The 25,230-nt window shown below is 47.5% G+C and overlaps 1 protein-coding gene across 1 annotated transcript in view; it reads right to left on the bottom strand.

Moving 5' to 3' along the window:
• Positions 1-25,230, bottom strand: part of CCDC22 (CCC complex scaffolding subunit CCDC22) — a 53,870-nt gene that overhangs the window by 22,415 nt on the left and 6,225 nt on the right. The window contains exons 2-10 of the mRNA XM_077472257.1: positions 23,701-23,878; positions 20,358-20,490; positions 17,930-18,036; positions 17,564-17,642; positions 6,802-6,971; positions 5,678-5,884; positions 4,339-4,404; positions 2,126-2,242; positions 24-143 (exon numbers count right to left, since the gene is read on the bottom strand). Coding sequence (XP_077328383.1) covers positions 24-143; positions 2,126-2,242; positions 4,339-4,404; positions 5,678-5,884; positions 6,802-6,971; positions 17,564-17,642; positions 17,930-18,036; positions 20,358-20,490; positions 23,701-23,878 — 1,177 coding nt within the window. The remainder of the gene's footprint in view (positions 1-23; positions 144-2,125; positions 2,243-4,338; positions 4,405-5,677; positions 5,885-6,801; positions 6,972-17,563; positions 17,643-17,929; positions 18,037-20,357; positions 20,491-23,700; positions 23,879-25,230) is intronic.

Here is a 25,230-nt window from a genome sequence, read left to right on the forward strand (position 1 = left end):
ATTTCTGCATTTGGCGTGATTACCTGCAATTTGGCGAGATTGTTGTCTGCATCGGGCAATAACTCCACCGCGGTCTTCTTCACTCTGACCACGCCCTCCTTCTCCTCACAGCACTGCTGCATTTTACTTCTCTCTTCCTCCACCTGCAGGAATGAGATCACAGGACTCCGGTGATGACATCATCGGACTGCAAACTTACATATCACTTATATTAACATGATTGTTTTATTTATTTTTTATTTTGGAGCTGCAGCTCTCCCCACACTGTAATGTTTCAGAGATGATCTTTAAAAAAAAAATATGTTTCCCATTCAGACTTCACTTCCTCCAACCACAAACCAAAATGTGTAAAACGTTATCAAAAATCTTATAAATATTGCCTGAAATGTGACATCATACACCAATCGGCCATAAGTTTATGACCACTGACTGATAAAGTCAATAAACAGATTATCTTGGTACAATGGCATCTGAAAGTCGGTGGGATATATTGGGCAGCACCTACACACTCAGCCGTTGGGTCCACAACCTCCATGGGGTGTTCCTAGTCCCCTTGGACTGCAAGGGACCTGACACGATTTTAGATTGTAAAGTGTCAGGTCCCTTACAGTCCAAGGGACTAGGAACCCCCTTTGTGGAGGTTGTAGACCCAGCGGCCCTGACAAAATGTGTGTTGGTCCCCCAAAACTTGACAAACCCTGTTAAAGTGTGTGATGTATGGCCCCCCAAAACTTGACAAAGTGTGTGTTGGCCAACCAAAACCTGCCAAAGTGTGTCTGTTGGCCAAAGTGTGTGTTGGACCCCCAAAATCTGACAAAGTGTGTGTGTGTTAGCCAAGCAAAACCTAACAACGTGTGCGTGGGCCAACCAAAACCTAACAACGTGTGTGTTGGCCATCCAAAACCTAATAACGTGTGTTTTGGCCCCCCAAAACCTAAAAATGCGTGTGTTGGCCAGCCAAAACCTAACAACGCGTGTGTTGGCCAGCCAAAACCTAACAACGCGTGTGTTGGCCAACCAAAACCTAACAACGTGTGCGTTGGCCAACCAAAACCTAACAAAGTGTGTGTGTTGGCCAACCAAAACCAGACAAAGTGTGTGTGTTGGCCAACCAAAACCTGACAAAGTGTGTGTGTTGGCCATCCAAAACCTAATAACGTGTGTGTTGGCCAACCAAAATCTGACAAAGTGTTTTGGCCCCCCAAAACCTGACAAAGTGCGTGTGTTGGCCCCCCAAAACCTAGAAATGCGTGTGTTGGCCAACCAAAACCTAACAACACGTGTGTTGGCCAGCCAAAACCTAACAACGCGTGTTTTGGCCAACCAAACCTAACAATGCGTATGTTGCATGGACCCCCAAAACCTGACAAAGTGTGTTGCATGGACCCCCAAAACCTGATAAAGTGTGCGTTGCATCGCCCCCCAAAACCTGACAAAGTGTGTGTTGCATGGCCCCCAAAAACCTGACAAAGTGTGTGTTGCATGGCCCCCCAAAACCTGACAAGCCCTAACAAAGTGTGTGTTGGCCCCCCAAAATCTAACAAAGTGTGTATTGGCCCCCAAAACCTGTTGGCTGTAAAACTATAGGGGCTCTTTCAGACAGGCAGACTTCGCCAGTGGATGCGCCTGCTCAGCGTGGGATCTTTGCGACGGTCAGATGTAAAACAGACCTCTGACTGACGGATGGGGTACAGACCCCCCCATCTGTTTTTAGCAAATAGGGTCAGATGTTGCTAAGTGTAAAAAAAAAAAAACGGACACATGTCCGTTTACATCCGCCACTCCATAGAGGGTAATGGATGATCAGACCAGGTCCACCGTAAAAAAAAAAAAAAAAAAAACACACACAAAACAAACAAATAAAAAAACACACGAACAGGCGGGGCCCGATCAGTCCGCCCGTATGAAAGAGCCCGTAGTTATTTTGTACTATTTCCCGGTTTGGTGCTTCACCAAAAGTGAAGCCCCAAGCTCACAGAAGATCAGCCTTACCGGCGTTAGCAAGCTTGATAACTCATCTAGTCTTTCCTATAAATACCAAACAAAAAATGTGAAGCCCCCAATGCCTCTCGGATCGGTGGCTTGAACCCTCCATGAGGTCTTCCATCTGTCCCCGGCCACTTACCTGCGTCAGAGTGAGCCGGAGGAGTTTGGTGCCCTCTGTCAGCCCTTGGATCTCCTGCTCTATGAGTTCAATCTGCTGCTGTAGAGAGGTCAGCTCTTGCTGTTCGGCATCTGCATCCTAAAAATGAAAAAAAAAAAAAAAGCAAGCTGCGTTAGTGGTTGGTTTGACCGGGGATGTTTGGGGTTTGTCATTGACACGCATTTTTTGAGGGATCTGGAATACCACGCATGAGTTGGGAGTTCAGCCGCTTTCACATGGACATGCTTAACCCCTTCAATACAGGCCACTTATACACCTTCCTGCCCAGACCGATTCTCAGCTCTGTCACACTTTGAATGACAAATGCGCGGGCGTGCGACGCTGTACCAAAACCAAAAAAATATATTTTTCCCCCCCACAAATAGAGCTTTTTGTGTATAGGTGGCACTGGATGGCACGCATAGGCGGCACCGATTTACAGCAATCATAGGTGGCACTGATGGGTGGCACTGAAGGGCACATAGGCAGCACTGATGGGTGGCACCAATTTACAGCACTCAAGCGGCACTGATGGGTGACACTGGAGGGCACATATAGGTGGCACTGGAGGGCATGTATAGGCGGCACCAATTTACAGCACGCATAGGCGGCACTGATGGCTGACACTGAAGGGCACGTATAGGCGGCACCAATTTACAGCACTCATAGGCGGCACTGATGGGTGGCACTGGAGGGCACATATAGGTGGTACTGATGGGTACTGGTGGGCATTGATAGATGCCACTTACATGTAGAACTGATAAGCAGCACTGGCAGGCATCACTGATGGGCACAGAGTGCCATCCCTAATGGGCAATGATTACCATTCCTGGTGAGCTAGAGTGGGCTTACCTGGTGGTCATTGTTTATCGTGCAGACCCCCCACCCTGTCAGGAGAGCAGACGATTGGCTCTCATCTAGCCGCATCTGTCAGCACGGGTAGAGCATAAGCCGATACATGGCTTTTCCTCTTTACACTGTGATGGCACACAGCTGATCACATGGTAAAGAGCCAGTGTCAGAGGCTCTTTATCTAGATCGGAGATGCGGTGTGTCAGACGGACACACCACCGATCAGGTCAGGCCAGGCGGGAAGTGGTAAAAGTGATACTAAACACTGAGCAATTTCCATTGTCCCTCCTACTTCTGTATGGGCATGACGGCATTGTAATTATCTCAAGTCCCTTTTTACTAATGGATATCTAGCTGTCACATGACCTGGCTCTCTCCCAGCCGGTCTGCCGGGAAACATAAGCAGGAGGAGCTTCTAGTTCTCTGCTGCTGGTCACATGTTCAAAAAAATAAAAAAATAAAAAAATAATCATATACTGTTTAAATTGTCATACAAATATATATTTGAAATCAAACCTTTATTAAATTTTTTTAGTGTGGACAGATTTCTGCCAGTCACAGTGTCCCGGCCCCTCCCGCCTGTGTCTTAGCTGGATAATGGGAATGGAGGAAGGAAGGAAGGAAGGAAGGAAGAAAGGAAGAAAAAGAAAAGGAAAAGAACGAAGAGAGGGGAGGGGCTGTCATTGTGTATATGCCCACGTGGGTGACTCTATAGCCACATGGAACCAATTTGAAGTTTTTATGTCAGCATGGGGTGGCTACCGTGGACACAAATAGGTAAACTCTGCCACGTCCCTAACAGGCATGTAGAAAAAATAAAAGGACTGAAAAGGTGGGACTTTAAAAAGGCACCATACGAACACTTAGATATATTAAAATATATGTTTATTTGTCGGTCCATTAAAAGCATTATATGAATCCATGACACGCCAAAGCCTCAAAATGACATTGATTTACTGGTGGTATCACCTCCCCTCAGTATTAATGTAGGGAGCCAACAAATTACATAGCTATGTGGGCTGCTCAGGTGTGATAGGGAGGAAATGCTCAGCATAGAAACTCTGAGAACTGAGCATGTGCAGAGCTGCCACAACGCTCTGCAAAATCCCCAGCTGAAGTGGGGACAGAAGGGGGAGATAGAGAGCAGCAGGATCAACCATGTTTTTTTTTTTTTGCAGAATACAGAAAAAGGAATCCCATAGTGATGTGCGAGTATGAACTGTTGAATTTTTTTTTTTAAATGACGTGGGCTTAGTGAGAACTTTAAGCATATGCCAGGCGAGGGACGTGCTCACCCACACGGGGAGTTCTGTTCTAATACAAATCACTGCAGTGCTTCCTACCTGAGCGTCTCTTCTGGAGAGGCTTTCAGTGGCTCTTTGCATTTGCTCGTTTAATACTTGAGGGTCCTGAAGGAAGACAAAAAAAAAAAAAAAACATAGGGTGAGACAAGAGCAAACATCTTTCTGTGCTACTGTGTGACTCCGTTTGCTGCTAATATTTTTCTGGACACCTAATTTTTTTTTTCTTAACCAAACAATTGAGGCAATTTCCGACATTTTGAGTACTCACACTATACAAATATCTGTGCCCTGAAAATGAGGGATAACCTTTGAAACCCTGAAAACGCGTCGGATGTTTTAGATCATCTTGCTGAACAAACCCCCCAAAAAATAAAATAAATAAAAATAAAAAGGCTTTTTACTCTCAGTTCATTGGTTCGGTGATCTATTTTTATCTTATTTTTTTGACTTTGGCTTCCAAAACCTGAGCGCCTCCATTTATAGGGCACCCTGACCAGAGCCATTGCACATCCATCCCCCCACCCCCCATGAATTTGTTTGAATTCTTTCTAATCATGATCCATTGGAGGAGGAGGATTCAAATCTAGCGCCTCCGTTACCCACATTCCAGGTATATTATGCGATCAGTCCCTGGGGAGATGTCCTCACCTTCCTATGGAGGAAGATACACTACTCCAGCACTGACAGACATAAAAAAAAAAAAACCTGACAAAGCTATTAAAAGCACCACTCTGATCAATGTATCCCCCCCACCCCCTCCTTGCCAATCCCCCAACCCCCCCCCCCTCCCCAATCGCTGGGAAAGGAAGAAAAAATAAATAAAAATCCCTGTCTAAAATGCAAATTTTTACTTACCTTAACCCGAGGTCACGTGACGCCAAATCCTCGAGTCTTCCCTTCCTGCTGCATGGGGTCCTTCTTTAGGTGTCCAAGTCACTCCTTGTGTGAAGTGGACACTTCAGGCATGTTATACTTATCTTCTTCTGTGTAATGGTTTTGCACAGTGGCCCCGGTCCTCCTCTCGAGTGCCCCGTTGGAGACACAGACAGCAGGACTCAGCCCTGCCCCCGGCATTAGATTTGATTGACAGCAGCGGGATCCAATGACTGCGCTGCTATCTATCCAATCAGGACCTGAGACACCGGCTGCTAGTCACAGTCTCTGGAAAGATCGGGTTCGGGTAATATCGGGGAGAGGGTTGCTGCATCACAGGAGGTTTTTCACCTTCATGCAAACCTCAATGGTTTACACCCCCCACCCCTTTAACTTTACCCTCTCTACCTAAAACTGAAAAAAAACAATGTTTTGGCTGGAGTTGGACTTTAACGTCTACAGGAAATGCTCTTTAGCCGTTTCATCTACAATCTCATGAAAGTACCTGTTGGTGAGTGAATTTCTGGGCGTGGGTGAACCTGGACCCTTTATTCTGATCGGCTCCTCCCTCTACGGTGAAGGCTTTAAGCATGTCCACGAGGTCCTGGGTGGCCGAGGCCGGTGTGTTGGTCTCAGACAGCTGCTGGTTACACTGGCGGAGCTGATCCTGTATCCTTTTCTGCAGCCGCTGCCGTTTCCGGCTACGGTACTCCTGCCAGAAGAAGAAGTTTTTTTTTTTCTTTGGGGAATATGGAAAAAAAAAAAAAGAAAATGCAACCTCCCTCCCACACACTAAAAAAAAAAATATATATATATATATACACACATACACATACACATATATACATACACATATAGGCATAAGTGGTGTCGGTATAGGGTTGTTTTGGAAGCACAAGTGTTACCACTTACTCCAGTCTACAAAGAGTGTGCTGGGAAAGCACTGGGTCCCAATAGTGGGCAAGATATGGATTGGAATCATCTCAATGGTCTCAAACTGGTGGGCCTCCACCTGTTACAAAACTACAAGTCCCATGATGCATTGCAAGGCTGACCGCTACAAGCATGACTCCCACAGGCAGAGGCATGATGCGACTTGTAGTTTTGCAAAAGCTGGAGTGCCACCAGTTTGAGACCCCCTGCTTTAGAGGCTGCGCTTGGTCAAGTGGGAAGCATTGAGGGCCTCTGGAGTAGTCTAAGAGTATAAAAAAGGAGCCAAGTCTTTACAGCATGAGTCAAAAAAACAAACAAAAAAAAAACAAAAAAAAACACAATAATAATAAAATAAAAAGTAAACAAAAAAAAACTCAAAACTCCAGCAGGGCTTGGATGTTAATAATAAAAAGCAAAAAAATAAAAATAAAAACATAAAAAGTCAAGTGTTTTACACGCCAGAGAAGGCAGTACTGTCCTCAGGGTAAGTATAGTACAAGCCTAGGATGTGCAGTTTGCGTGCCGCCCCAGCTTGCTTTACCGCTTGGCCTCATAGGTTCTCAGCACCTGCTGGGACCCCCCCCCCCCCCCCCGATTTCATAGGTCCACAGCTTAACTTATACAGGTGACATGACCCTGGCCTTTATACAGGTACGGCCCTGGGTGGCACAGATTGCTACTTTAGAGAGGACTCACCTCAGCGGACAAGCGGGATGCTAGACCTTGGCTCTTCCACTCTGCCTCCCATTCCTGCACAGCGCTAACCTCCGACACGTTCCTCTCCAGAAGGGACGCCACCAGAGAGTAGGAGTGAGGCAGCTGCATATTGACCAAAGGCAGGTACTTCTCCCAGTACTCCTTCCTTTCTGCAAAACACACACAAAAACCATGTCTGGGATGACAAAACCATGATGAAACCATCCAAAATCATCAAAAGAGTACCAGACCTAGGACTAGTCATCAGTATTGCTTGTGATCCTCCTGCAGCTGAATTCTTTCCACCATTGCTGGTTTACTATGTCTTGCTCTGTGCTGTTTCTCTGTGTGGAGGCGGCCATCTTGATTGAGGGCAGGGCTTTGCTTCCTCGTGTCACATCCTTCAGCACAGAGTACAGCGGAGACACCACAAAATCTCACTCCAGATCTGCTAAGACAAGCAGTCAGAGGCAGCAGTGTCTTAGATCTCACATAGCAAATTTATAGCTATGATGCCGGGAACACAGGAGAAGGACTAATAATAATATTTTTTATTAAAAATATGATATTTTGGGGGGTGTGTCCGGATGTAGAGGGAACCAGACGTGTCCTAGAGGAGCTCCGTTGATCCTGATCTAATCTGCAGCCATCCTGTCACTACCAGCACCTGAAGAGTCTCCAATCTCTCCCTGCACGTTCCTGGACAATGCCTGCAACAGCCCCTGAGGAAATTGTGGAGCTCGGCCGGCCGATCGAGTCTCTACAGGGCCGCGGCCGGCTCCACTCTCCAGCACCCCGCCGCCATCTTGGGGCCTGCATTGCCGCCGATGCCTGCGGGCTCGCACGCCACATCATCAGCATCGGCCGCTCTGGGAGAGGACAGAGCAGTGAGGGGGCCCCACAGAGGCTGTTCCCGGGGGCTCACGGCCGCCGCCATCTTGCGGCCTAGAGGACAATCTGATGCCAGCCTCCTCCTGCTGGTGCTTGGGGGGCCCCAGACTCTCCCTACCAGCTACAATCTACCACCATAATCGGACCCTGCGGATATTGCGGGGGTTGGCTGGCCGATTGCGTCTCCGCGGGACCTGTGAGTATCTGAGGTTTCCCATCATCTTGCGGCCTACTCGGATTCGGCCATCCCCGGGGTCAATTTCTGCAATCTGTGGGAGGAGAGGCAGGAAATCCTCACACGACTGGCGGCAGTCCCTGGAAGATGACCAATTTGTGAGGGGGCCTCAAATCTCAAAAGGGATCCATAGGGGCTGACTGCAGGCACCATCTTGTGGCCTACTGTGCAAGGACCATCCTCCACAACAAGGTACTGTGTAACCTCAGTGTGTCTCCGTTTGTGCCCCAGGACCGCCACTCTCCTACCTGTGACATTGTGTGTCCCAGCATTCCTGCTTTGCCCCTCCTGTGCCTCCATCCTTCCAGAGACTCTACTCTGCTGAAGGCCCTGATCCTGCACAGGCGGCTCATCAGCACTACATCCTCCATCCCGCTGCCAAAGCCCCGGAACCTGCACCCTGACCCCCAACAGCCAAAAGTTTTCACTGTGCCGGAGGATCACTATTGACATTGATATGCCCCATTTCTGGGATCTAGGTCATCAGGCCTCAGACTCCTTCAGGTCTCTCCTGCATCTCTGGGTGAACCTCGGATGGGCCACCCTAAGACCCGCTGCTCTAAATCCACTCCAAAAAATCCTCGTGCCCCCCCACCGGTGGCTACCCCATCTGCGGGAAGGTCCGCGGCTGTAATGGCGGCCAGTGTGCGGGAGGTGGCGGACTTGGGGGAGGTGGTCGCTCCCACAGGAGCAGAGATCTTGGCCGCCATAACATCCTGCAAAGAAACCCTAACAGCAAAGATCGACTTCCTCATGGTGGACGACGGCCTCATCCGCCAAGATATGGATAAATTCCGGTCATGCATTGCCGAAGTGGAGGACAGGGTCTCCACGGTGGAGGACATGGTCCGAGCAGACTCCAGCTAGGTGAAGGCCTTACAGCTTCAGGTAAAAGTGCGTCAGGAGCGGGCAATAGATACTGAAAACCGCCTCAGACGGAACAATATCCACATACTTGACTTTCCCGAGAGAGCTGAAGGCTCTAGACCCGCTGAGTTCACTGAGGAGCTGCTGTCCACCCCATTTAACCTGGGGGAGAGGTCGCCCACCTTTGTGGTTGAGAGGGCCTACAGGGTCCCACCACTCCCCCCGAGGCCGGGGGCCCCTCCGCTTCCTTCACTGCTGAGGCTGCTAAATTATCGTGATCGGGACCGCATCCTGGCGGTGGCCCCTACCATGCCTGAAATTAAATATGAGAATACCAAATTACTATTTTTCCCGGATTTCTCTCAGGAAGTACAGCCAAGACGTAAATCCTTTACTGATGTGAGACGCCGGCTCCGAGACAAGGGAATTCGCTTCGGCCTCTTATATCCCAGCATGTTGCAAATTACTGATGGACATAGCACTCATTTCTTTGACACGCCAGAGGCTGCGGCGGCGTGGCTTGACACCCGCTAAGAATATGCGGCCAAGGGGGAATATTGCCCGAATGTAACCAGCAGGGAAGTGCTAGGTATCCCACTCTGTTTTAAAAGGACTGTCTTTTGCTGATTTCTGGCATTAATTACTCTCAGTTCTCAGTCCCTTCCTCCCTATTACATCTCACTTTTATCCCTGTTGCCTATTTTTTTTTATTATTATTATCATTTTAGTTTTTTTCTGGCTTCTGTTGCTGGCTAGACCAAAATTAACTCCTGCCGAAGGAGCTCCAATGACTGCCACAGAACTACCCCACTTTTTGCTCAGAAGTTCCCCCTATTTACCCCCCTGTTTTCTCTCCCAACTTTGGATTTCCCTCCTGGAATCGAGACGGATTTTCTCGGGTAGGACTGTTACCACCTTCGGCCCTGTGGCCCGATGTTCAAGGGTTCCGGTGACCTAAGGACTCTTTTTTTTTTCTGGTTATGGGACAAAACCCTACATCGGTTTGTATGGCTCTCTGGTCTAGTTTTTTGGCCATTAAACATGGTTCTCATGATGTCTGGGTAGGGTGTTATGTGTTCTGGGGGAGGGGTTTCTCTGCTTTATAGTAATGAATACGTACTGTGCTGCTCAAATGATGCCGATTATGTGTACTATGTCTGGGTTTATTTACACATACTGGAGGGTTAGGATCATCCTGCTCCAATTTCCACCTGGTGTTCCATGATGGGCCCCGCGGATGCTGAGTCGTTAACCATTCTGTCGTGGAACGTCAGGGGGCTTAACTCCAAATACAAACGTTCGCTGTTATTCCAATATTTAAACCTGCATAAGCCCCATATAGTACTGTTACAGGAAATGCACTTAACTGGCAGTAAGGTTCTGGCTTGAAAAAACCCTGGGTGCAAAGGGCGCTTAATGCGACCTACTCCTCATATTCTCGAGGGGTATCTATATTGATCAGTAAACGAGTTCCATGTACAATTCATGAGATTCATCTAGATCCCCAGGGGAAATTTTCTATGGTGGGGTTGAGTATCTATAAATAGGAAATACGTCATTGTGAATGTCTATCTTCCTATCTGCCTCCCCCAAGCCAGATGCACTCTAAGAAAGACTGGCACCGCATTGTCTGGCATATGTCCTGTTCATGGGAGATTTTAATGCCACACTGTCCCGTGACTTAGATAGACCTTCTCCACAATCTACTTTCAACCCTGACCTTGGCATGTGGGCCCAGGCAACGGAATTCCAGGAGGCATGGAGGTGGCTCCATCCCCAGGACAGAGTGTACTCCTGCTTCTCCTCCACATTTAAAAACGTCCTCCCGAATTGATTTGGCTTTTGCCAATGCTGCCCTTACCTTACCTTCCCTCTGGTCTATCGGATCATCACCCTCTTAAATTAACCATTAGGACCACCAAGAGCAAAGCCCTTTGGAGGCTACAACCCCATTGGATCAACAATGAGACAGTCCATGATAGAGTTTCTCCCTCTTTGCAGGACTACTGGGTGCACAATGCGGGGTCAGCCTCCCTGGAGGTGGCATGGGATGCCTCCAAAGCCCACGGCAGGGGACAATATATCTAGGCTGTGGCAGCTGTTAGGGCGGAACTTGGGGACAAAGTCTATGACCTTTAGCACAAAGTTGAGGAGGCTCTGACTCAATACTCGGCCTCGGCAACGGTTCCCAACTCCGAGCACCTTTCATCGCTTAGACGAGAACTGCATCTCCATGTTTCAGACACCACCAGGCTTGGTATACAAAAAAGCAAACAGAAATATTTTGAGCATGGTGATAAGAACAGCAAATTACTAGCGATGCTGGCTCAGCAGGACAGGCCCTTAGCAGCTATACCAGAAATACTCACGGCAGGAGTATTAGTCACCTCTCAGGAGGATATTCTCTCTGCTTTCACCAGGTTTTATACCGCTCTATATGTTTCCTCACTCCCTGACAGATTTGACCCCACACCTATGAATTACATGTTGGATACGCTGGCGCTGGGGTGGCTCTCTGATGCAGAGAGGCAACTCCTTGTTTCAGAGATTACACCAGAAGAGGTCGCAATGGCCATCGGGTCTTTCCCGGCAGGGAAGCCCCCAGGGCCGGATGGATTGCCCATAGAGTATTATAGAGCACACGTGGAACTGCATGCCCCTAGGTTGGCTCAGATGTATCGAGCCGATCTCCAACAAGGCTCCCTGCCATCCTCTATGAGGGAGGCCCATATTGTTCTCATTCCAAAACCTAATAAGGACCCTAAGCTGTGCGCCTCCTACAGACCAATAGCACTTATAAATTGTTACTTGAAGATACTAACCAAGATACTGGCCACTAGACTGAATAAAGTTATCAAATCTCTGGTTGACTGACCAAACGGGCTTTATGCCAGGTAGGTCCACGAACATCAATATACGTAGACGGTTTTCTAATATTCACGCCCCCCACACTAATCAAGGCACTAGGACCATTGCCACCCTTGATATGGAGAAGGCATTTGATAAGGTGGAATGGGTATATCTGTGGGAGGTGCTTAGAAGAATGGGTTTCCCACTGACATTTATTGCCTGGATATGCACACTGTACACCGGTCCCCTAGCATGCATTAAACTGAATGGCTCCCTGTCTCCTTCGTTCCCCCTGCAGAGGAGGAAACCAGGCAGGGATGCCCTCTCTCCCTGGCCTTGTTCACCCTGGCCATGAAACCTATTGCTGAGGCCCTCAGAAGCTCGGGCCAAGGTACAGGGGTCTTAGGGTGGACTGGCTGGAGGAGAGAGTGGCTCTCTACGCAGATGGTCTACTGCTTTTTTTAAATGATGCTGGTGACTCTCTGCGGGGTGCACTTGGAGTCATGGACGCCTTCTCTGCCTTCACCGGGTTGAAGGTGAATTGGCATAAGTCTCAGCTCTTTCTGGTGGACGAGGGGGCCAGAACCTCCTCACCCTCCTCTACCCCACTTCAAAGGGTGAACCAGTTTAGCTACCTAGGTATTATTGTTTCGAGAAGGAGCAGGGACTTTGTCCAGCTCAATCTCGAACCTGTCCTGATAGGGATCAAATCCAAATTGAGGGCGTGGGACAATCTTCCCCTCTCCCTCATTGGGCGCATCAACCTTCTAAAAATGAAAGTCCTCCCCAAACTTACATACATATTTAGGAATTCCCCACAATGGCTGACTAAAAACTTCTTTAATTCTCTTAAGCAACTTTTTCTCTCCTTTAATTGGGGGTCTAAATCACCCATATTCAAATACACCACTCTGACTAGGCCTGTGGGCAGTGGGGGTTTGGCTCTCACTGATTGCCAGAAATATTTTTTGGCCATTCAGCTTGTAACCGCCCATTGGTGGTTGCAGCCAGACCTGACCAATTCTGCAACGGTGCTGGAGGCAGCTATAGTGGGGTCTCTGGAGGCATTGGAAGGGTTGATATTCAGGGGGCCAAAAACACCTCACTGCCTCACCCCTTCTATGTGCACTACTATGAGGGCATGGAAGGTGGGAGAGGCGCTGAGGGCATCCCTGCTGAACTCCTGGTCTCCTCACAACCCCCCTGTGGCTGAATCTTAACCTTTCACAGTTCAATACCATCCCGGACCCACAGGCCTGGGCAAAATACTGACTCTTGAGCATGTTATCACCAACGGGGAGCTCACTCCCTTTCATGAATTGCGTACCAAATTTAATGTACCTGCAGAGGCCCATTTCAGGTATCCTCAGATCGCACATGCTTATAGGTGCCAGTTTTTGGGTAAACCGATCACACTGGAATACTCGGAGCTTGAATCCACCCTTCGGGTGAAAGATCTAGAGAAGCCCATGTCTCAGGTTTACGGGTCCCTGCTGGTTGCTGCCATCCCTGAGCTGTCCTCCCTCCACAGGAAATGGGTGGGGGACATACCGGAGCTGGATGAAGATGATTGGAGGGAGATTTGGGATTCTCCATTCTCCCCTCTGGTCTCAGCCAGGGACAGACTGGTCCAATATAAAATTATACACAGAGCTCACTACATACCCCACAGACTACACCAGATGTCGCTGGCGCATTCCCCGACGTGCTGGTGGTGCTCCTATCAACCAGGGGACTTCTTTCACATTTTCTGGGCTTGCCCAGTAATTGCACATTATTGGAGGGAGGTTCTCCATGTGATAGTTAAGATTACTAAGATTAGTGTTCCCTATGATCCTAAATATTGTCTGCTGGGGCTGGTGGAGCAAATTTCAATCCTCAGGGCTAGGAAAACACTCATATCCTTGTTGTACTATGCACGCAAGGCCATCACAATGAACTGGAAGCAATCATCTCCCCCTTCTGTCAGGTTCTGGAAAAATCTGGTTAACGCCAGTCTGCCCCTGTAGGAAAGCCACTTATTCGGGCAGGGGTTGCCCACAAAAATTTGAAAGGGTATGGACCTGTTGGATAGATGATCATACTACGGCAACTGATGCAGTAACTAAGCCCTAGATTGGCTTTACGGTTATAGTATGATAGTACATTGACTCAGGTACTCTCATCTAACATTATCCTGTCATCATAGCATAAAGCACAGACTCTCCTGACCTAAACCTCTCCCCACATTGGGGTATAGATAAGTAAGGTTGTGTTCTTAGTGTTCTGCCCTGTTGCGGACTGTTGCTGCTTCAGGGGCAGACCGTTTAGGTTATAAGATGTGCCCTGTTGTGGTCGATTGCCGCATCAGAGGATTTGCCCCTGTGTGGGTAATGTTTAGCCCCTGCGTGGGCAATTTTTGTATGTCAATTAAAAATGTAATAAAAAAAGATTTAAAATAAAAAAAAATGTGGGGTGACCAAATCTGCACAAAGATATGGCTCTAACCTGAGCTTAGACAATCGGCCAGTTACATTCCAGTCTTGAGAGAATAACAGGTGGAATCTGTTTCTCTACCATAGACAAAAAGCCTCATTACTTATACAGGACCATTGAATATGGGCACATTTTCCACTAGAGGCTGCTTCTTCTTTACTAGACTTTCCATTGTGTTGGGCCATACAGCACTTGTAGTGGCTGTCATGACTATAGTTGACACTTTTGTAATGCAGGGTGTCAGCTCTATCAAACAATTGTTAAGCACTGTAGTACAGAATCACACAATGATGTGTTTGATGTAAAACATGTCACAGAGTGAGGAATTTGGAGAATAATTGCTCCTATTATATTAGGTAAAGGTCACAGTACTGGCACCGAACTGGCGGATGATGGTGCCAAAGTAAACAAGAACCAACACATAAGTGTGTGTTTTTGTTACTGACCTGGGGATAGTTTGACTTTGTTGGATTACAATGTGTTACTATAACTGCTTTTAATGTAGTTGCATTATAATAATATACTGGTTTTGTTTGCTTAGCAGGGTATTATTGTGTTTTTTTTTTCCTTGCTGTGAAAAATTATGACATATCCTGCTTTAACCACTTAAGCCCCGGACCAATTTGCAACCAAAAGGACCAGGCCCTTTTTTGCGATTCGGCACTGCGTTGTTTTAACTGACAATTGCACGGTCATGCGACGTGGATCCCAAACAAAATTGGCGTTTTTTTTTCCCCCATAGAGCTTTCTTTTGGTGGTATTTGATCACCTCTGCGGTTTTTATTTTTTGCGCTATAAACAAAAATAGCGTGGCAATTTTGAAAAAAAATGCAATATTTTTTACCTTTTGCTATAATAAATATCCCCAGAAAATATATATAAAATTTTTTTTTCCCCCTCAGTTTAGGCCGATACGTATTCTTCTACAGATTTTTGGAAAAAAAAAAAAAAAAAAAAAAAAAAAAAAAAAAAAAAAAAATCGCAATTAGCGATTATTGATTGGTTTGCGCAAAAGTTATAGCATTTACAAAATAGGGGATCGTTTTATAGCATTTTTTATTTTATTTTTTACTAGTAATGGCAGCGATCTTTATTGTGACTGCGACATTATGGCGGACACATCAGACATTTTTGACACATTTTTGGGACCATTGTCATTTATATAGCAATAAATGCTATTTAAATGCATTGATTCCTGTGTAAATTACACTGTCAGTGATGGAGTTAATCACTAGGGGGCAGTGTATTGTTATGTATGACGTTATGTGTGTTTTTTTTTATTGTAGGGGGGTGTGGCCTGGCATGTGACACCACTGATCGTCATTCCCTATAAAAGGGAAGAGACGATCGGTGACAGCCACACAGGGAAGCACGAGGAGAGGTTTGTTTTCACAGACCTCTCCTCATTCTTCAGCTCTTTGACCCAATCGCGGGACACCAGCGGCAATCGGGTCTGCTGGTCCCACGCCCATGGTCACGGAGCACAGGACCGGGTTGGGAGCGTGCCGCCGCCGCGCTCCCGACCCACGGCTGGGCACTTAAAGGATCACGTACAGGTACGTGATTGTGCCCAGCCGTGCCATTCTGCCGACGTATATCGGCGTGAGGCGGTCCTTAAGTGGTTAAAGGGGATTTTTTATGTTTTTGCATATATTGTACTATAAAAACTTTAATGATAGCTCCACTATCTTGGGAGAAAAAAAAATAGCAAAAAAACAAAAATAAATAATAATAATAATATAGCATATATAGTTGCTACACAAGTCATATTGTAATTTAATGTTATTAAAAATTACCTTTTTTCCATTAAAAACAAAAAAAGTGATATTTTATTATAATGGAAGTAACATTCTCAAGATAAAAAAATAAAAAAATGTTATATATGAATAACTTTTTTTGGATGAGGATGTTCCTTTCACGGCCACTCCTCCCATGCCCTACCGATCCTCCCACAGCCACTCCTCCCATGGCCTACCGTTCGTCTCATTCCTTCCACGGCCACTCCTCCCATGGCCAACTACTCCTCCCATTCCTTCCATGGCAACTCCTCTCACAGTCACTCCTCCCATGGCTGACTGATCCTCCCATTCCTTACACAGCCACTCCTCCCATGGCCAACCAGTCCTCCCATTCCTTCCACAGTCACTCCTCCCATGGCCGACCAGTCCTCCCATTCCTTCCACAGTCACTCCTCCCATGGTCGACCAGTCCTCCCAATCCTTCCACAGTCACTCCTCCCATGGTCGACCAGTCCTCCCAATCCTTCCACAGTCACTCCTCCCATTCGTTCCACAGTCACTCATCCCATAGCAGACAGATCCTCCCATTTCTTCTATGGCTAATTCTCCCATGGCCGACCGGTCCTCCCATTCTTTCCACAGCCACGCCTCTCATGGCCGATCGATCCTCCCAGGGCCACTCCTCCCTTGCCCAACCAGTCCTCCCATTCCTTCCACAACCACTCCTTCCATGGCCAACCAGTACTCCCATTCCTTCCACAGCCACTCCTCCCATTCGTTTCACAGTCACTCCTCCCATGGCCAACATATCCTCCCATTCTTTCCACAGCCACTCCTCTCATGGCCGACCAGTCCCCCCCCCCCCCATTCCATCCACAGCCACTCATGCCATGATTGACCAGTCCTCCCATTCCTTCCACAGCCACTGCTCCCATAGCCGACCACTCCTCCCTTGGCCAACCAGTCCTCCTATTCCTTCCACGGCCAACCAGTCCTCCCATTCCTTCCACAGCCACTCCTCCTATGGTCGACATATCCTCCCATTTCTTCTACAGCTACTCCTCCCATGGCCGACCAGTCCTCCCATTCTTTCCACAGCCACTCATGCCATGGCTGACCAGTCCTCCCATTCCTTCCACAGCCACTCCTCCCATGGCCAACTGATCCTCTCATGTATTATACGGCCACTCCTCCCATGGCCAACTAGTCCTCCCATTCCATCCACAGCCACTCCTCCCATGGCTGACCAGTCCTCCCATTCTTTCCACAGCCAGTACTCCCATGGCCACTCCTCCTATGGCCGACCAGTTCACCCATTCCTTCAACAGCCACTCCTGCCATGGCCAACCAGTCCTCCCATTCCATCCACAGCCACTCCCCCTATTCCTTCCATGGCCGACTGATCCTTTTTTAAATTTTATTTTGACGAGGATGAGCCCATGTATTGTATAACCTATACATTTTGTTGACGTATTGGGGGGTTGATTTACTAAAACTGGTGAGTGAAAAATTCTTGTAGAGCTCTGAATAGAAACCAATCAGCTTCCAGGTTTTATTTTCAGCTTGTTGAATTAAGCTTTGACAAGTTAGAAGCCGATTGGCCACCATGCCCCACCAGATTCTGAGTGCTCCAGGTTTAGTAACCCTCCCCCCCCTCAGGGTCTTCATGTTTGTCACCAATGTACAGTAAAGAAATGTATCTCACCAGGAGGGATGGACTTTGCAGAATGGTCGCCGGCCAAAGACAGCAGCTGAGCCTGAAAACGATGCAACAAACACATGCTCTGGGGAGAAAAAAGAAAAAAAGGAAGATAATTACGCCCCCCCATGTACTGCAGACCACAAATATTACAGCTGGGTCTCTGTGCTTCTCTATTCAATGCAGGCAGATCATGGCATGTGGGAGGGATACAGGAAGATCAGAATCTCTGCCGAGCAACCCGACAGGACAGGTACCCCAATTACAAATATTTAATATTTGAATGGAATCTATAGCATAGACTGGGATACACAAGTAAATCACAAACATTTTTTTAGCACTGGTGCCCCCTGCTGGTAACCGAGTACTGACCTGGGATCTTTGTGCAGCGGCTGTTCGGCACAACGGAGGGACCCAGGGGAGAGATAGCTGCTGCTTTATCTTGGATGCGATCTCTCGCTGTAATACTGTAGATTTACCTACAAACAGAGCAAAAATCCATTACGTTGCTGAAAGATGGCAACTATTCAAATCTCTGCGATTTGCTTAGTAGAGGAAGGATTACAAAGTATCCTAAACCTCCTGTAGGTGGCAGTATAACAGGTTTCTCAATTCCTTTGTCCCTCAATGGACAATATAAATAATCAATTTCATCGCTCCGTGACCTTCCTACTGTCCGCTTCCAACTCAAGTGTGTATTTTAAAAAAAAAACATTGCTACGTCCACAAAGAGACAGACATTTACATTTGGATTTTTGGTTTTAAAGACGTCTCATGGAGAAGTGAAAAATGAAATGCCGGTCTATAGATTTAATGGAGAAATATCTCCCTTTATTTGTCCTAAGAAACTGAACGATTCTTTACAAAAATCTCTTTTACACTTCTCCCATCTCTTCCATGGCTGCCGCTTCCACAGCCACCTCCCTACATTCCTTGCATGCCTGCTTCTCCAGTGGCCAACCGGTCCTCCTATTCTTTCTACAGCGGCTCCTCCCATTCCTTCCATGGCCGCTGCTTCTATGGCCACGTCCCCTATTCCTCCCATGGCCGACTGATCCTCCCCATTCCCTCCACAGTGGCCCCTTCCATAGGCACTCCTCCCATTCCATCCACAGCCAACTGCTCCTCCCATTCCTTCCATAGTGGCTGCTTCAGTGGCACTTTCCCTATCCATCCCTTCTACGGCCACTCCTGCCCTTTGCCAACTGGTCCTCCCATTCCCTCCACGGCCCTTCCTCCCATGGCCAACTGGTCCTCCTAATCGTTCCACAGCCACCTCTCCCACTACATCCATGGGCAGCTGCTCCTCCCATTCCTTTGATGGCCCCGCCTACTGAAGCAGCCACTCCTATTCCTTCTACGGCCTCTCCCTCCATTCCGTTTTGCGGAGTCTCCACTCCGGCCAGTCTTCCCATTCCTTCGACAGTGGCTGCCTCAATGGCTGCTCCCCCTATTCCTTCCACAGCCACTCCTCCCATGGCTAACCGCTTCTTCCATTTCCTCTACAGTGGCTGCTTCCACTGCCACCCCTTCCATTTCATCCCCGGCCGCTCGTCCCATAGTGGCTGCTTCAGTGGGCACTTTACCTATTCCTTCCATGGCCACTCCCTCCATTCCTTCCGCATTGGCTGCCTCAATGGCTGCTCCCTCCATTCCTTCCACAGCCACTCATCCCATGGCCAACCAAACCTCCCATTCCTTCCACAGTGGCTGCTTCCACTACCACCCCTCCCGTTCCTTCTACAGCCAACCATTCCTTCCACAGTCCTGCTTCCACTGTCACTTCTCCCATTTTTTCCACGGCCGACCATTCCTCCCACAATGGCTGCTTCCACCGTCACACCTCCCATTCCTTCCACAACCAACCATTCCTCCCATTTCTTCTACAGTGGCTGCTTCAGTGGCGGCTTTGCCTATTCCTTCCATGGCCACTCCCTCCATTCCATCCCCGGCCACTTCCTCCATAGTGGCTGCTTCACCCCCATTCCTTCTACAGCCACTCCTCCCATGGCCGACCATTCCTCCCATTCCTTCCACAGTGGCTGCTTCCACTGCCACTCGTCTCATAGCCAACCTTCCACAGCCGACCGCTCCTTCCACAGTGGCTGCTTCTCCCATTTCTTCTATGACCACTCCCTCCATTGTGGCTGCTTCCCTCCCATTCTTTGCACAGCCACTCCTCCCAATCCTTCCACAGTGGCTGCTTCCACTTCCACTCCTCCCATAGCCAACATTCCACAGCCGACCGCTCCTTCCACAGTGGCTGCTGCCCCCATTTCTTCTATGGCCAATCCCTCCCATTCTTTCCATGGCCACTCCCTCCATTCCTTCCCCAGCCACTCCCTCTATTCCTTCGGCATTGGCTGCTTTCATGGCTACTCCTCCCATTCTATCCTCTGCCGCTCCTCCCACAGTGGCTGCTTCGGCAGCCGCTTCCCCTTTTCCTTCCATGGCCACTCCCTCCATTCCATCCCCGGCCACTCCCTCCACAGTGGCCACTTCCCCCCCCATTCCTTCCACAGCCACTCCTCACGCCTCCCATTTCTTTCCACAGTGGTTTCTTCCACTGCCACTCCTCCCATAGCCAACCATTACTTCCAACCGCTCCTTCCACAGTGGCTGCTTCCCCCATTTCTTCTAAAGCCACTCCTCCCATTCTTTCCATGGCCACTCCCTCCATTCCATAGAGTCCAGCTTTGTATTCCTACAGGTGAAGTCCCCCCTTGCCTCGCTCTGTTCCAGCACGGCCATCTTTAAAATGAAATCTGGGGCCCCTCAAACCCCCTAGTCTGATACATACCTGCTGGCTGGTGGGCATCCTCCTGGGAGTGTCGGGGCAGTTTCTCAGCGAGGAAAATCAGAAGTGCCCGGATATCTGGCTCGTTGCTATACAGGAAGGTCTGGTAGCCAACTTCTCCGCTGTACCCCAGGTCCTGAGGGATCCAAATCATGAAACATTAGCTCCCCATCATAAATACACACACATTTTATTTTATTATATAATATATATATATATATATATATATATATATATATATATATATATATATATATATATATATATATATATATATATATATATATATATAAAATAAAAAATTTTGATACACACACACCTATTAGCAAAAAGTAGGTAGGCATAGGAGCCGCCGTTGTTATACGTCAGTATTTTGACATAGAATACCAGGATTATGGCAGCAGATAACGGTGGGCCGTCCTCCTTCATATAAAAGTCGTCTCTGTGGCTAATTCGCCACAAAAATCACTTTTATCGGCAGCAGTAGAGGTGCCCTGCAGTGCCCCCACCCCCCACTCCAGTCATCTCCGCCACTTACCGGAGCCGCCGGTAGCACCAATCCAATCCTTTCCCCTCAGTTGCATGGAGCCGAGTGAGGCAATGATGGCCCCCCCATTCAGCTCCATAACATTGGATGACAGAAGCGATATCAAACGTCACTTCCACCCAATCAGTGAAAGGGAATAAAGAAAAAAAAAAAAGAAGTTGAGAGGTCAAATCGATAAAAATTTTCACCAAATCAATTTTTTTTTTTTTTCACTATGACCGGCGCTGGAGTTTTTAGGGGAGGTCCCAGCTTCGGCCTAGTCCGCAGCTCCTCAGGACCGGCACGGTGTCCATCAAAAAAGAAATAGATAAAACTCGATTCGAAACGTGAATCGAGTTAAAATAAATAAATATATAAATAAATCGCAGATTTTTTTGGGGGAAAATTGCCCAGCTCTAAATCAAAATAAAAATTGATTGCATTTAAGTGCAAATATGAGAAGTGAGGTCTTTTTGACTCCAGATCTCACATCAGACAGTCCTGTCATGCTTTTTTTTTTTTAAGTAAAAGTAAAGTAAAATAAGAAAAAATAAAAAACACACACGCACATTTAAAGTGACCCGTCCCGCCGAGCTCACGCGCAGAAGCGAACTCACACGCAGGTCGCGCCCGCATATAAAACCGGTGTTTAAACCACAGACAAGGTATCGCCGCGATCGTTAGAGCGAGAGCAATTATTATAGCAAAAGACCTCCTCTGTAACTCAAAACTGGTAACCTGTAGACATTTTTAAACTTTCGCCTATGAAGATTTTTTATACGAGTCAAAGTTGGTTGCCATTCCGTGAGCGGGGTGCAGTTTTGAAGCACGGCATGTTGGGTATCAATTTACTCAGCGTAACATACAAGTACATTTCTATAAAAAAATTAAAAAAGACAAAACAAAAATAAACAAAAAACTGGATTTTAACTTGTAAACAATTTTAAAAAAATAGGCCTGGTCCTTAAAGTGGTTGTAAACCCTCTGGGACCACTTTAACCTACAGATAAGCCTAGATTAAGGCTTACCTGTAGGTGCAAGAAATATCTCCTTAACCTACACGGTTAAAGATATATTTAACAAAAACCGTGCACTGATGTCTACTGCACATGCGAGCCGTAGACAACGGCGCAAGCGCACTGAGCATGCCGTTAGTGAAGGCTAACATGCCGTTACTGACGGCTCCCAAACTCATGCGACCGGAGTGACGTTATCGCTACACCGGCCACTCACAGCGCCAGGGCAGCGATACCCGGAAGGAAGATGAACGCTTTGTGGAAGAGGGGACAGCGGTGACATCGCTAGCTCCTGTGTTAGGTAAGTGACACATAATGGGCTACTATGCGATGCATAGTAGCCTATTATGCTTTACCTTTGCAGGGAAACAAATGGACGAATGGTGCGCCTGCAAGGTAACCCCCTCGGGAGAGAGCTTCTCCTAGGGCAGCGATATGCAATTAGTGGACCTCCGGCTGTTGCAGAACTACAATTCCCATGAGGCATAGCAAGACTCTGAGAGCCACACGCATGACACCCAGAGGCAGAGGCATGATGGGATTTGTAGTTTTGCAACAGCTGGAGGTCCGCTAATTGCATATCCCTGTCCTAGGGGGTTAATACGATGTGGGGGAGGAGCCACAAGAGCCGCCGGGGGACCACAGAAGATGAGGTTCGGGGCCACTCTGTGCAAAAATGAGCTGCACAGTCGAGGCAGGTATGATTTTTTTAATAATCACTTTAAGTGGTTAAGAGGAGGATTTTACAACAAAAAATAAAAAATAAAAAAAAGGAGGGGGGGAGATTAGTTAAAACCTACAAGTGCATTTTTTAAACACTACTATTCCTCTATATTGGCTTTTGAAATTTTTAATGCAGCAATATAGAATACACCAGTATAAAGGTTTAGCACTATATAAAACGCTATATAGATCAGACCAAAATTAGGGACAAATGAGAAGGAAAGAGGGACTTTGTTCCAAATCAGGGACAGTTGGAAGCTATGCCTAGTGGCCAGCAGAGATTCACGTCTAAAAGGATGCCAGGTATGTGTTCTTTCATATAATGCTAAGGAACAAAACAGTACCGCAACTTACACCAACCCTAAAGATCATGCCCATACACAAGGAAGAGCACAAGGAAAGGCAAATAACTGTAATGAGGAGGGCAAAATGGCAAAAGAGATCAGAAAGGGGGGGAATTGATGACGACTTAAGTCATTCAATGGTTTATATTATCATGTGACCATAACGGTCTCAGTTGCTTGTGCTCGCAACCCAATGGTCAAGCCATCGCATGGATGGTGTCATAACTGATCACATGTGCACCAAGGCAACTGCAGATCAGAGGCCAAGATGGCGTCTTCCTTGACTTTAAAGAAGAGGAGGGTTTAGTTCTGCTGTAAAAATGTACAAAAGAAAAAAAAAAAAGGGAGGGGGCGGGGTACTACCTTAAAATTTTAAGGTAGTGCCCTTTTTTGTACAAAAGGGCGTTACCTTAAAATTTAAGGTAGTGCCCCGCCCCCCCCCCCCCTTTTTTTAAATTTATTTATTTTTAGTTCATGACAACAGTCATATTGTTAAAAGATCAGCGGTCTAGTGTTTCACATTTGTTTTTTTTTTCCTGTAGTTGGCACCCCTCTAATCCCCCCCCCCCCCGCTTTAAAAACGTGCGGATCGGTTGTAGTTGGATCCAGGTAAATAATTTAAAAAAGGCACAGCCAGGCAACAAGCTTTTTCAGCCTCCATATTTTCCCTTTTAACAAAAAATAAAAATAAATATTCCTGCCAAAGAAGCTCGACCTTTCCGAATGACCCCGCTCACCTGACAAGCCTGCGCCAGGCTGGTGCCTATGCGGAATCGGGCGGACATCCCAGGGGGCAGGATGTGACTGAGGTTGGAGGACACAGAGGGGTTGATCACACGCAGACATGTCACTACCGCCTCCACAATGATCTCTGTGGTGAACTGGCGCACGCTCTGCACGTCTTCTGGAATTTCCCTAGACATAATAAATAAAAATAAAAACACAATACTCGGTACTGAAAAAAAAAATAAAAAAAAAAAATTCTGGACTTGCTGCAGCTTCTAATGCACATTGTGAGAAGCTCACAGTATGCAGTGAAATCAGAGGAAGTCCAGGAGAGGAGACGATACAACCGTGCAAGACTAAAGAGAAGGCCGGCATCACAGGTGACAATAAAAAGGAATATACACTGACAAAAGTAAGTACACCCCTCAGTGACATTTGTGTAAATCTTTTCATGTGACAACACTGAAGAAATGACACTTGTCTACAATGTAAAGTAGTGAGTGTACAGCTTGTATAACAGTGTAAATTTGCTGTCCCCTCAGAATAACTCAACACACAGCTATTAATGTCTAAACCGCTGGCAACAAAAGTGAGTACAAAAGTGAAAATCTTCAAATAGGGCCCAAAGTGTCAATATTTTGTGTGACCACCATTATTTTCCAGAGCTACCTTAACCCTCTTGGGCATGGGGGTGACCAGAGCGTCACAGGTTGTCACTGGAGTTCTCTTCCACTCCTAGATGATGACATCACGGAGCTGGTGGATGTTAGAGACCTTGCGCTCCTCCACCTTCCGTTTGAGGATGTCCCACAGATGCTCACTAGGGTTTAGGTCTGGAGACATGCTTGGCCAGTCCATCACCTTTACCCTCAGCTTCTTTAGCAAGGTAGTGGTGGTCTTGGAGGTGTCTTTGGGGTGGTTATCATGTTGGAATACTGCCCTGCGGCCCAGTCTCTGAAGGGAGGGGGGATCATGCTCTGCTTCAGTATGTCACAGTACATGTTGCCATTCATGGTTCTCTAAATGATCTGTAGCTCCCCAGTGCCGGCAGCACTCATGCAGCCCCAGACCATGACACCCCCACCACCATGCTTGACTGTAGACAAGATACACTTGTCTTTGTACTCCTCACCTGGTTGCCTCCACGCACGCTTGTCACCATCTGAACCAAATAAGTTTATCTTGGTCCCATCAGACCACAGGACGTGGTTCCAGTAATCCATGGCCTTAGTCTGCTTGTCTTCAGCAAACTGTTTGTGGCCTTTCTTGTGCATCATCTTTAGAAGAGGCTTCCTTCTGGGACGACAGTCATGCAGACCAATTTAATGCAGTGTGAGGCGTATGGTCTGAGCACTGACAGGCTAACCGCCCCCACCCCTACAACCTCTGCAGCAATGCTGGCAGCACTCATACGTCTATTTCCCAAAGACAACCTCTGGATATGACGCTGAGCACGTGACCTCAACTTCATTGGTGGACCATGGCGAGGCCTGTTCTGAGTGGAACCTGTCCCGTTATAGCGCTGTATGGTCTAGGCCACC

Source organism: Lithobates pipiens, unplaced genomic scaffold (genome assembly GCF_037356315.1).
Source record: "Lithobates pipiens isolate NorthernLeopardFrog02 unplaced genomic scaffold, aLitPip1_a1.2 Scaffold_1, whole genome shotgun sequence".
NCBI lineage: Eukaryota > Metazoa > Chordata > Amphibia > Anura > Ranidae > Lithobates > Lithobates pipiens.